The 13,121-nt window shown below is 37.2% G+C and overlaps 1 protein-coding gene across 4 annotated transcripts in view; it reads left to right on the top strand.

Moving 5' to 3' along the window:
- Positions 1-13,121, top strand: part of CARMIL1 (capping protein regulator and myosin 1 linker 1) — a 188,145-nt gene that overhangs the window by 98,477 nt on the left and 76,547 nt on the right. For all 4 annotated transcript variants that reach the window (XM_059479812.1, XM_059479797.1, XM_059479821.1 and 1 more), the window contains exons 11-16: positions 1,787-1,881; positions 5,846-5,932; positions 9,612-9,715; positions 11,636-11,713; positions 11,830-11,906; positions 12,835-12,939. In XM_059479812.1, the coding sequence (XP_059335795.1) occupies positions 1,787-1,881; positions 5,846-5,932; positions 9,612-9,715; positions 11,636-11,713; positions 11,830-11,906; positions 12,835-12,939 (546 nt within the window). The remainder of the gene's footprint in view (positions 1-1,786; positions 1,882-5,845; positions 5,933-9,611; positions 9,716-11,635; positions 11,714-11,829; positions 11,907-12,834; positions 12,940-13,121) is intronic.

Raw genomic sequence — 13,121 nt, 5'->3', positions numbered from 1 at the left:
TATATTGCTGGCAAAAGCTGGAGCAGAGTTTGCAAACAAGCCTGGAGGTATAGGCAAAGTATTGTAATGACAAGAATCTGTTAGGGATAAAGGAAGAGGAGGAAACTCCTCAAGAGGAAAGGGTTTGTTGCTTTTTAATTCAAAACCTCATTTTTCTTGGCTGGACATAAGGAGCTTGATTTAGATGCCTAAGGGCAGGCATCTAGTACCATTTGAAATGCTGGAGGATTTTCAGAGTGTTGGCAAATGTCACTGAGGACCTACAGGAGATCTGTAGTCTTCTGCAGCAGCAGCTGGTAGCAAAGCAGGAGACCCTGGGGCCTGTCAGGTGGCAAGGTTTCAAGTCCAGAAGTTCTTTTTGTTGAGTGTTTGTATTCACATGCTGCTTGTATTTTAGGAAGAGAATGTGTTTTTCCTAAAGGCAGCCCTTCATCATGCATCTGCAGTGCTGGAACCAGTTCTAGCCCTAGAAGGACATAGGGTTTCAAAGAGAAATTAAACTTCGCTGAAGCATCCCTGTACTCCAGTAAACTTTGTAACTTCAGATAACCAAAAGCTATTGAGGCTGTTGCTGTTCAGCTTCCTTTCTTTTCCAAATACTAGAAGAGGATGCTGCCTCCTCTGTGGTTCTGAGCACAGAGTTTTGTGGTGGGCAGGATCTGTTCCAAGGAAAGAGGGCAGTGTTAATGAGCATTTTGGTAGTTCTGCACCATTGGCCTACAGGAGAAGAAATAATATACTTCAAGGCAGAGAGAGAAAGAAGGAATTTCAAGACATCATTTTGCTTTCTATCTTGGCGTCTAACTTAGGTGAAGTAAGAGCACTGAAGTTAGAGCCTCACTTTATCAACTACCTGCAGAAGGTGTAGTCCCTTATCACATCATAACTTCTCAGCTGATATGAGAACAGGTTGGAGGGTTTGTGTTAGAGCTGATAAAACATCAGCCTTCTGACTTCATGCAAGGAATGTGTCTCCACCAGAGTGTGACAGTGTGGTGTGCAACAAAGCCCAAGCTAGCTTTCAGCTTGGTGCTGTGGGAGCACAGAGCTTGCAGGCAGGCAGTGCTCCCTTGCCTCTCAAGTGGCTTTGGAGCAGAGGTCATGCTGCTACATCTGCCCACCATAGTTGGTTAAGGTTGCTTTAAAGCTCTCTGTGCTGCCTGCCTGGCTGTTGTCAGCGTTACAGAACTGATACTCTACATCTCTTTTGGATCCATTGTTGGGGCTGTGATCAACCAGTCGTGCCCTTTGATGCTTCTTACTGTAAAAAGAAGCAAAAGACCAGCTCATCAGTGTGCTGCTGCTCTTTGAGAGAGCTATTCCTGCAGTTTCATAAGGTTAGAAATACTGCTGGATATGCTGCAAAGCCCATTTGAGTGACTATTGGCAGAAAGCTGCTGCCAGTGAGCAGGATGATGGCTTGTGAGTGAAGGAGGTGATGGCGTGCATCTCCAAATCCAGAGAGATGCAAGATGTGGTCAAGTTTTGAGATATTCTGTGTAACTCCTGCTTTATACCTTCAAATCTCTGTCAAAAGCATTTTAGTCTTTGATTGTATACTCTTCAGGTCTCTTAGGTCACAGAATGAATAAATAACAAAGTGACTCCCTGTGAAAGATAGCAAATTAGCCAGATAAGCATTGTTTAGAACCAGGAGGAATCAGTTAGTGCTCTGCACTAGCAAAGACCACTTGTGTCTAGTAATCCCTAGATGCTTTTAAGCTTTGTATGTGCTGTTGGCAGAGGAGATAACAGGATTCCTTCTCCCTCTCTTTTTTTGTTGCAGGGATTTTGCACAGAAACTAGCCAGTGCCCTAGCCCATAATCCCAACTCAGGACTCCATACGATCAACCTTGCTAGCAATCCCCTTGAAGATAGAGGTACTGTAACATTTACATTTTTCCCTTTCTAGAAATGTAATAGGAGGATTATTGCTGCTGCACTCAGCTTTGCCTGAAGAATAGGTTATTGTTTAATGCTACTGTAAATTTCTGTTGTTCACAAATGACTGAGAATTGCCATTCTTTTTGACTTATGCATATCCATTGGTGTGTTGAGAAATATTTAAATGTCTGAAACCAACCAAGGATTTTAAAGGAAGACAAAACACAGTGATTGTTTTAAAAAAAACCTCTAGTTTTTAAGAAGTGTACCTTTTTAAAAGCAGTGTAATCAGTAGAAAGATGAAGCATAAGGCAACTTTGTTTTTTGGTTTGCATTTTTCTGATGGTTTTATATTTTTATTTCAGCTGTAATGCCATATTTCTTTTCAGTATGAAAATTACCTCTTTTTCTTAGCTCTGTGGTGGCCTGCCCTGTTGTGAGATCTTGGTGATGTTCAAGAATACTGGCATAACTGGCATTCCTATGGAGCAAAGTGCTGTTAACTACACAAGATGGAAAATCAAGCTGAACAGCTCAGCTTTTCTCAGACTAGGCACCCCTAGGCCTGATTTCAGTACATATCAAGTCATTCCTCTCCCTTGTCTACTCTTTTTTCACCCAAGAGGCATTTATTTTTAAAATAAGGTTACATTCTTTCAGTTGACCCTTCAGCGTTGCCCATGTGAGATTTCCATTTGCTTCGCTTAATGCATTCCATGCACACACTGTTCTGGGATCAGACTGTCTTGTGCTCCTGTTGGGCCAGAGGAAAAATAAGAATTTTACACAGAGAACCTTTTCTTGTTTTATTTGGTTTGTTGGGGAAAATGTTCTATTCTCTTTGCTGTCATGATTCAAAATAGAAAAGCTGTTCATTCTGATTACAACCTGATGGACTCAGACTGTTGTTGACACAGAATTTTGTAGGTGTCTCTTCTTTCTTGCTGGTTCAGTGAGGAGAAAAATAGCTGGGAAGGAGGTTTTCTTCCCTTCTACATCTGCATCACTTTTCTTTTGACTAGAAGCAAGTATGATAATGTTTTGTTTTTAACCTATTCTGAGTAGTTTTTTATTTGAAATTGTTCACACGAATTGTTTTAACTCTTCTGATTACCTCTTACCTGCTGATTATTGCTTGTCCTCGTTAAGAATTCTCATCACATGAAAGCCAGTGCTCCGCTGAAGAGCATTTTTGTTACAATGTGCCGCAGGCCTACTGCATTTTACAGAAATTTTTGTTGCAAGCTGGAAAAAAGGCTGCTACATTGTTGATTCTGCTTTTGAAGAAGTGTATTTAGGTTGTGTTATTTGAAAGGTTTTTTTTTTTTTTCCTAAGGAACTCATTTTTATCCTGGAAGCAAAACAATTGACCAAACATTGGGTACTCTGTGGTGTTTTTTTCATTGTTTAAACATATCCATGGGGGTGCTTTCTTTGTAACACACCTATAGATTCGAGCCATTCCACAGTATCTACATATAAAACAAAAATGGAATGCAGAAACTACAACTTGGAGAAATTAGTAGGGTTTTTCATTATCTCAGCCTCTCCTATCAAATATGCAATTAAGATTTGACCTTTTCATTAGAATGAGATAGGGTATGGAGTACTTAGAAATTAATTATAATTGTAATGTGCAAATACTGCAACTTTTCAATTCAGGAAAATTCCCCGGGTGCAAGGTAGATTTGATTTGGGTAAACTGGGGTGATAGGAAGGATTTCACAAGTTAAAGTGGAAATTCATATAGACATATGGATTTTGGAAATTACCTTTTGAAAAATCACCTGCAGGAACTGGAACTAGATTATTTTGCAGTTATAAGGGAAATCACAGATTTGTTTGTTTTCTGGAGAAGAGCATATTGGACCCTGTATGAACACAAACATGCATTAAGCTATTTTATGTTGTTGAGTACCAGTAACTGAAGGCATGATATTATTACATATTAATACAACTGTTTGTATTCCAACAGCATGGGAAGTGGGTTTAGTTTACCTAAAGCATAGGACCTGTCTTTAGTTCAATACAGTGCAGTGTTTGTATGCAGTGATTTTTTCACTGAGACCAGTCTCTTAATTTGTGTTTGGCTGTCCTTTATGGTACTGTCAATATTTGTGAGACTAATACCTGAAAAGTTTGTTATCAATCTTGTCTGTAAAAATCTAGCCACACTGAAGTGATGGCAGCTTTACTTTTGACTCTACTAGGATCAGAATTTAATCTAATATTTTGTTAAAAATAATGTAAAACAAACATACTGAAGCCTAATAGTACTCAAATTCCAAACTGTGTGCCTGGATGCAGCTAACTCCATTTCTGCCATGTGAGCTGTCATCTCTGTTAAGCCATTAGCAAAAATGAGTCACCTAAAGGGTGTTCAAGGGCCAGAGCAACCAGAAGCAGTTTTTCTTTTCTGCACCTGATTCCATATCTTATAACTTAACCCCCATGCTAGTAAGATGTGAAAATTATTTAGCTTGGCTAGAACAATAATTGGCCTGCAGATTGTTAGCTAAATACAAATATGGAGAGGTAAAACTATTTACTGCAGGTCTTAGTAAAAATGGTTTACAGCAAAAATTACATTTTTTGTATCCTTAGTGATAGTGATTGTCCTTATAGAGCTAAGGAAGAAAATCCTGTTAGCATGATTTGATTCATTCTTGCTGAAAATTGGTGAAGGTATATGGTTACCATTGTGCTTTACAGTAAATGATTCCAAGGTCTCATGGGTCTAATGCTTTAGCAATATAAATAAAAAAGTGTGTATTGTTTTGAGCTGCATGGGTGTTGCATGCAACGCTTTTACAAAGAGCATTAAAAAAAGACCCTACCACAGTATCTGCAAGGTAGCTGGCCCCTCCATTGTCAATGATAAGCAAAACTGAATAAAACCAGAGTAAATGTAGGTATGTGACCTACAGTTTCACAGACTGTTCCATGTCTGTGTATGTGGAAAGGGTATCAGCTTTTTAATTTACTATGTTTTCAAGCAAGTAAAAGATTTTACCCTCTTTCTCTGTGCCCTTTTCTCTCCAAATGAATTGCTGTAGACAACTGTATTTCACACCTCAGGTTAAGCCTGGAGTTTCTATGTTGATTTATTACTCTAAAAAATATTTCACAGCTTAGTTGCATTGTTATTTAGGATATACCCTCTTAATCAAATATCAATCTTTTGCTTAAAATGGAGCATTAAATTTGTGGAGTCAGGAACTTGGACACACTGGGTAAAGGCTTTAATGCAAAGTGCCTTCTTATGGTCTTCTTCTTTTGTTGAATTTGTGCTGAGGTAGTCCAGTCTCAGCATCTTAATAGGTTTTTACTCTTTAGGAATTGCAAGCAGTTGTGCCATTTCCAAGCCTGTGTCCTGGCTGGTAGCCTGCAGGCTGCTGTAAGGGAATTAAGTGGTCATTATGACTTGGTAAAGGTTTCAGGCTCTTAGGGTTTGCCTCAGGAAAAGAGGGTGATGTTGGCTGATGTGGGTGCCTTTCTTGCCTTGACAGCCCTTCCTTTTAAAAGAAAATAATAATAGTTTGAAGTTTTGTGTGAAACACCATTGTTGGGTTTTAGTTTGCACTAAGATTTTTTAATTTAGTTTATTTCCTGAAACATAAAGATTCCAGATTTTCCAAATGCTGACTGCTTGGTGTGTGTAATAGCTTCACTTTGACTCCTTCCCAAAAGTACATGTGTATTATGAAGTTTTTAAACTAATTAAGGAGGATTACTGATGGTTAAAAACAAAGTTTCCTATCTGTTGTTCAGTGGTTAGCAAAGCAGGGATCTTGATTACATCAGTAAGAGGTTCATAAAATGACAGAGCCTACCTGCACAGTGAATGCAGTTCCTCCTCAAGTGTCACTGGTGCAGTTTGCCCCTGCTGAGATTTGCTGGGAAAACCTGAGGTCACAGAGCTCACCTGAAAACATCTGTTTTGTCTTTGCTCCCCAACAGGTGTGTCATCTTTGAGCATCCAGTTCGCCAAACTTCCAAAGGGACTGAAGCATTTAAATTTATCCAAAACCTCCTTGTCACCTAAAGGTAGGTTTTATAAATATGCCTCTTTCTCCTCTAAGACTTTCAAACTTACATACAAAGAACACTTTTTCTTAGCAGATTATATAATTATTCATTTTGTTAATTATTTATATGTATTTTCTCAACAGTGCAGCTGCTTTTTTAGCAGTCATGGGTTGCTGAACCCTGGGCTGGGTTCTGAGTACCCTGCAGCACTTTGATAAACTCAGACTTGCTTCTGTAAGGGTTAAGTTTGAACCTGTATTATAAAGGAAGACTGAAATTAGGGTTGACATGAAAGATATGTTTCATATGCACTTCAAAAAAATGTCTGAAGCAGAAATGTGTATGGGAATTTCCAAATGTTTTGTATGTACACACTGCTTTTATGAAACCAAGCATTGTGACAATAGCTGGTGAGTGATTTGCTCTGTCTAAAGACTTCTTTGTTTTATAATTTACAAATTTCTGATTTTATATTGTAATTGAAATGGTTGTATGTTTTAAAAGCAATAACGGCAGTGAAGCAGAAGCCAGAAGCTTTCAGGATTTTTTACACTTTTGTTTTACAAATAATAGGAGAAGTGACCTCTTGCACAGATGGCACAAACCCAGGGTCTCCTGTATAGGTAATGGGTGTTAATAATAGAAAAACCACAGTGACATTATTGCTGCTTTTTTGTAGATGTTGATGACCTGGAAAAGATGACTGAGTTAGCAGTATGAAGGACATCAGTTGATAACAGACAGAAACCATGCCCTTTTATCCTCTTTATTATTGCTCTGTGAAGTGCAGATTCTGTATTCTCCTTAGCTTCAAGGATTAACCTGGGGTGGGGTAAAGGACTTTTTGCTGTTTTATTGTGGGTGCCTATGGCTCTTATTATGCTTACATAAACAATAAATCCTAACATGAGTTTATTCAATAATGATTTTCACTAAAAATACTTTTATTGAACTCTGAGGTTGTTGTTTTCTACTGCTAACTCAATTTTTGGTGACAGTTGGTTAAGAATCTTGACTAATGTAACATGTACTCTTGAAATGAGATACTTGTGAATTTAACAGAAATTTACGGAGTTCTTGTATGTTCATTCATTCTCTACTTTTCTTCATGTGAGCTGAATTATTTCAGCAAGCAATTATGAAGTTTGAGTTGAGAGAACATTCTAGCAACATTTCTTTCTTCTTAAAGGAATGCCAGCTTGATGAAGTTCACCCACACATCTCTTGTCAGTGAAAGTGAATTCTGAGGTTATTAAAAGAATTTGAAGGTTTTTAACATCCTTTTAAAAGATGATCTTTAAGCAAAAGCTGAAAATATTTTCCAGTATGTCTAATACTGATGACCTTCAGATTAACACATTACCATTAATGTTGTCCCATGGAAGCTCCTCAGTATTTCTTAAAAATAGTATATGCCATGTCTTAAAATGGGAATTCTTACAACCCTCAGGACCTGAAGCAACTCAGGTTGCTGCAAAGCTGTCAGTTCCTCTCTAACCTAAGAAGACAGTCATGATTTGGTTTTAACATGGGAGGCTATTTTTGAACTTTTAATACTCTCTGTGGAGAAAGTCTAAAAGAGTCCCTGGATTTTGGATTCAGTAGACTCCAAAGTGCATGTATTTTTTACTCCAACCTTTTTTTTCCCTTTTTTTTAAATTTTTTTTCCCTTTTATCTTTTTTTAATTTTTTTTGAGCTTTTCATAAATTCAGAACAAAACCTCACAGGTTTTGACCTTATTTTAAAAGTGCTTTCTATTTGAGATAAGTTTCTAAGATTGACAAGTGAAGTTCAGGTGGCAACTTCCCAGCTGATCTTTCTTCAAATATTGTATCTCAAAGTTCCTGAGAGCTATTAACAGTCTGAGCCTCCTGAGAGTGGTAAAAGAGCATAAAAGATTATCTGCAAATGAAAGTGAGATTACTGTTAGAGTATAGCATGAGGTAGTGTGAAGTTCAAACATAAGTTTATTGATTTGAAGATTCTGGTTAAATGGAAAATTCTAGTATAGTCATTCAAAGATAAAGCTTGCTTTTCTGAGTCCAAGCCAGAGGCTAATTAAAGAAATCCCTCATTCGCATTGTTTGCCTTCACTGATGTGACTGATTTTGAGCACTGGGCCCTTTTAAAGCATGAAACAAGCAGTGATATTATTAATTGTTTGCTAGCTCTTCTTCTCCCTCAAACTCAGGCACTGCTTCCGAACTCCCAGAATTGGTTCTTGATTATACATGCTGAATTGCTGGTATTTTAACCCAGCTGGAGCCCCAGCTGATAACAAGGTACCATCGAGCAACAAGGACAAAATTGCATTTGTTCGTTCTTCTTGGTGTTGCTTGCAAATGTTGTTGAGAAGGCTCACTAAAGTGAATCCAAAGCTGTAATGTCAAGTTTTTAAACAGAGCTTTTAAATAGTTTTTGAAGTTTCAAAAAGTATTAGTTTGCAGTTTACCTTTAGCAACAGGGTGTAGATTCAACAACACCATCTCAAGCTAAAATAAAAATTACGCTAAGCAGAAAATATTTGAGACTTGACAAGGATGTTGCTGTGCTTTGATATTTTCCAGTTTCAAAAGCCTCCTGAAACCAAGAGCCACAGTACTGATATGGGAGACTTTGTTAATATTTGAAAGCTCAGAAAATTAAAGCACTGACATCAGTATTTTTGTCTTCAGTAACTTGCTAGCTGTTTCTTCTACATCCTCACTGGCAAATCACTTTCATAAGTTTTTAAGTGGAGACTGGATGTGTTTAATCCATTGAATGCCCATCCAGTTTCACTGACCAGCTTTGAGAAATGGTTGAATGTTGTGTGGTAGATCACTTGCCTTCTGTATAGCTTTGGCCAGGAACTTAAAAAAAAAAATTGCTGCATCAATTAAAGGACACAGTGATGCTTATACATGTAAGAAAAATGTGCATGTAGTGCTTGAAAGACAGCAAAGACCATCTACAGTAAATTGATAAGGTGATGATAAGCTGCAGAGTCCTCAGATGAAATTTAGATTTGAAGGAATCAGATATAGCCATGTCCTAATTTGTATTTTGAAAAGCTGAAAAGTTTCAATGGAAGAAAGCCCTGACTGGTTTGTTCCCAATGTGAGCTTTTTAATTTTAATGTGAAAAATATGTGTTTGTTCTGATAAGCAACTGAGAGTCTTTATGCGTCTCTTGGTACTTTTAATTAACTATTTTTATGAAATTACAGGCAAATACATGAATTGAAGTATTTTTAATTTCTAGGTCTCATCAGTTGCTTTTGAAGTTCTGGCAATTATAATTGTTAATGTACTTGGTCTTCCACAGATGCTTACATCTACTTCCACAGATAGTTTTATTTAAATATAATTGTTTGTAGGAAGACACTGGCTTAACATTATGGAGTAAACTGTGTTTTTAAAATCTGTTTGAAAATGGATCTGAATACATCCTGGATCTGGGACATATAACACGCTGTGGCTCCATCAGGGAAGTTGTTAGAGTGTGGTCCAGGGGGAACTGGGCATGCTGTGCCAGGGAAAGGTCCCATAACCACCTGGTGATCTGTGTTCCTCAGCTGCAGTACAGTGATGGCAGTAGGAGGTCATTGAACATTTGCACGTGTCTGTGTTCACTGAAACTGTGCACTTGCAGGCTCTGGGCCAGTTTTGTGTGGAGCTGGCTCAGCTGAGTGAGTTGTGACCTCTTTTTTGTCAGGGGTGAACAGCCTTTCCCAGTCACTGAGTGCCAACTCGCTGATCGCCAGCACGCTCATCTATCTCGACCTCTCAGGGAACGCACTCCGCGGAGATGATCTCTCAGTAAGCGCTTTCCTCTTGCCGGGAGACAATTAATGTGTGCTAATTAACGTTTGAGAGACAGGCAATAACCTTTTGGTTTAGATCCTCTTTGGCCTTTATTTCTGTACAGTTTTAGTAGGGATAGAAAATAACAGTTTTATTTCTGGACTTCAGTATAAAGTCAGAGAACTGCCCCACACAACTAAAAAAAATCCACATAATTTTAGTTTATGCCTTTAGTCTTTGGCTTATCCTGATACATGAGAAAAGTGCAAGGATACCATTTTTTTCCCAGTGGACTTACTATTCTCTCTGAGTTCTGTTTGAAAGTGACAAAATGCCATTAAAAAGCCCTCATAATCTTTTTAATGATAAGAATATTACAAATTTTTCATTGAAAGGCTGGAAGCAAATTATTTCTTTTGACTTGTAAAGAATTAATTTCTGCTTTTCAGTATTTTTGTTTGTATAAATAAATTTGGGCACCTTGTTGACATGTGCTGGTGAAACCCATGATTCTTTGGAGAATGTAATTATTTTTTAGAGTCCCATGAAGATAGAGCTGTATTTCCTCCCTAATGAAATCCATTTACTTCTCAGTTAGTATATATTCACTTTCTGACTGTTACATTTGCATTTCTCTTTGACATCAAAAGTTATGTGCAAGTGACTGTCAGGTTTTGAATTCTAAGCATTGAACATCTAGAAGATGCAAAACTATGGTCAAGCAATCTCATCATTTAAAGTGCAGTCAGATATGACTTCATGGCTTTTTCACATATCTTACTTGCAGATTCATCAGCATATTTAGAGAACTAGACTTTTCAGACATGAGGTGAAAGGGCCAGAGGGACAACAGGGCTTTAAAGGTAGCAAATAAATAGTTAAATGTAAGTAAAGACACACAGTGAATTACTCTGAGTGAATAACATAGTAAATTATGTAAAAACAAAAGGTAAAACAAAATGTAATAAATAAATCTTTGGCAGGCAGTGTTTAAAAACACCTAAGGTCTACCTACAATATTTTAAGGGATAAATGCAGGAAGTTGGGCTTTTCTTAGCTTGTCAGAGGGATGGTTCAAAGATAAAGATTATTAATACTGAGATCTCTTAATCTGTGGAATCAGTTTTCTAACAGGAGCAAGGAAATCCTGTTATTTAGCTATTAAAATAAACCCTAGGAAAGTGTGGAAATTTTCAAAGTGAGGACTTCTCCTGCATTGTAGTTATAGGAGCTAAATGACCTAGTTTTTGGGAAGATGGATCTATTTTAGAAATGTTAAGTGTGCACTGTTTGGCTGGATTTCATGTGGAGTTGAGCTTTCCACTTTCCTCTGAATTAGGTCACACTTTTATCTTTCTGTGTTGCTCTCTGAGACTAAAAAGAGCCCAAAATGAAACAGTGTATAGTAAGAAGTTTTACATATGCTAACATTTACATGACATATTGTAGGCAGTACCGAAGTCATCAATGTTAAAGTCTTCTTACTGGTTCTGTATTCTCCCTTAAACCTGTAATGTGCAGCTAATATTAAGAACTAACCATGGACTTCAGGTGCAAATTAGTTGCTTCCCTCATGCTGAAGGAGTCTGGCTTTAACTTACAAACCAATTAGCCTTTCTGAAATGTAACAGCAATCTGTGTTACATCACAAATCTTTGTTTAATTATCATCTTAATTAATTATCATCTGCTGTGAAATTTAAATGCAGTAACTCAAGACCTGTGCTTTAAGAGAAATGTTGGGTAAGTGTAGTCTGAGCTCTGTTTTCCCACTATTAAAAAAAAGCCTACAAATGTAAAACATTTTGTATGATTAGGTGAAGTTTCAGGTGATTTTATAGTAAAAGCCAAAAATGCAATGACAGATGGTGATCCAGTAACAGTTGTCGTAATATGAAAATTAACGTCTGTAATTCTTTCTGTCAAATAATTATAGAGCCTGTACAATTTTTTGGCCCAGCCAAATGCCCTTGTTCATCTGGATTTATCCAACACGGAGTGTGCACTAGATATGGTAAAGACCATTTTTGTTACTATTTCAATACCAAGGGGACATTCCCCACCTTCTATCCCTAAGTACTTTTTTTTTGTTAATATAAATAAAAATGATTTGCCCTTATTTTGAACCAGGTGTGTGGAGCCCTCCTTCGTGGATGCCTTCAGCATCTAGCTGTCCTTAGCCTCTCAAGGACTCTGTTTTCTCACAGGTACAATTTAAATGTCATTACCCTCAACTCCTGCAGTATTTTGGTTTATAATTTTTTGCACTTATGTAGCACCTTTCTTTTTAAGAATAAATCTAAGACTTTTTTTTATACAGCCTTAGAAGTCTTAGTGCTCAATGAAGTAGGTACCACTTATTCTAAGCAAAATATTTTCTTTCCCTTTCTGCTCTTTGCTCAAGGTCCGTAAAGTAAGCTGCCTTGTGTGATATGTGTTTGTGTGATACTGCTGCAATAGAAAGTCTGTATATATCTTTTGTCTCTAAAGGGCAAAGCACCACACTTTGAAGTCTGGCTGACTTGATTCCTCTTTATATGTGATTTTTAAAGTTTGTATTTTTCATGATTTGATGATGGGTACAAATGCTTTTGTTCCTGTTTTGTCATCTGCTGGGAGGAACTCCTGTTGAAAGTCTTTGAGATTGAACATTTACTTTATAGAGAACTTGCATTGTATGAGATATTTGGTTCCATTTTCTTCAGATTGAAGCTTTGGGTCCTTATCAGAGATGACACCTAATTGTTGCTAAGGTATTCTAGCATTGAGTAATTATTTCTAGTGGTGAAAAAGCAATTTCAGGGTTTTGTTCATGTCCTGTTTGATCTTCTGCTTGTGAGATGTAAGTATGTTCACTATTAAGCAGATCTAAATGATCATTCTTTGAAGTTCACCAAACAGGAGGTAGATAGTAATGTCTTCTGTGCAGCAGTGCAGTTGTGAGGATTTTTTGTTGAATCAACATTTTGATGACATTATAATTCTAAGCTAATTGAGAGCCACTGATTACAGAACTGCCGAAGGTAGAGCAATTAAACTGTAAAAGATCATTACATTTCTGATGGCTTGCATTCACTATTTATTGGAATGAGGAGTATCTAAATGCTACTTCTTAATGAATCTGTTTATTTACAGAAAAGGAAAAGAAGTCCCTCCCTCCTTCAAACAGTTTTTCAGCAGCTCACTTGCTTTGATGCAGATTAACCTTTCAGGAACTAAACTCCCTCCTGAGCCTCTAAAGTAAGAATTTAATTTCATTTTCTCCTGTGCCTAAAACCTAGTTTGCATTTTTGTTATATGAGTGCCTCATATTTTTAAAAGGAAGGGGGAAAGAATTTTGCTTTTTTCTTTTTTTTTCCCACTGTACATTATTGATGTTACAAGAATGAGTTTTGTGATGGTCATACATTCATAAAATGTTC

Source organism: Ammospiza nelsoni, chromosome 1 (assembly GCF_027579445.1).
Source record: "Ammospiza nelsoni isolate bAmmNel1 chromosome 1, bAmmNel1.pri, whole genome shotgun sequence".
Lineage (NCBI taxonomy): Eukaryota > Metazoa > Chordata > Aves > Passeriformes > Passerellidae > Ammospiza > Ammospiza nelsoni.
Note: the sequence above shows the minus strand (reverse complement) of the source record. Positions and strands in the feature narration are given on the sequence as shown.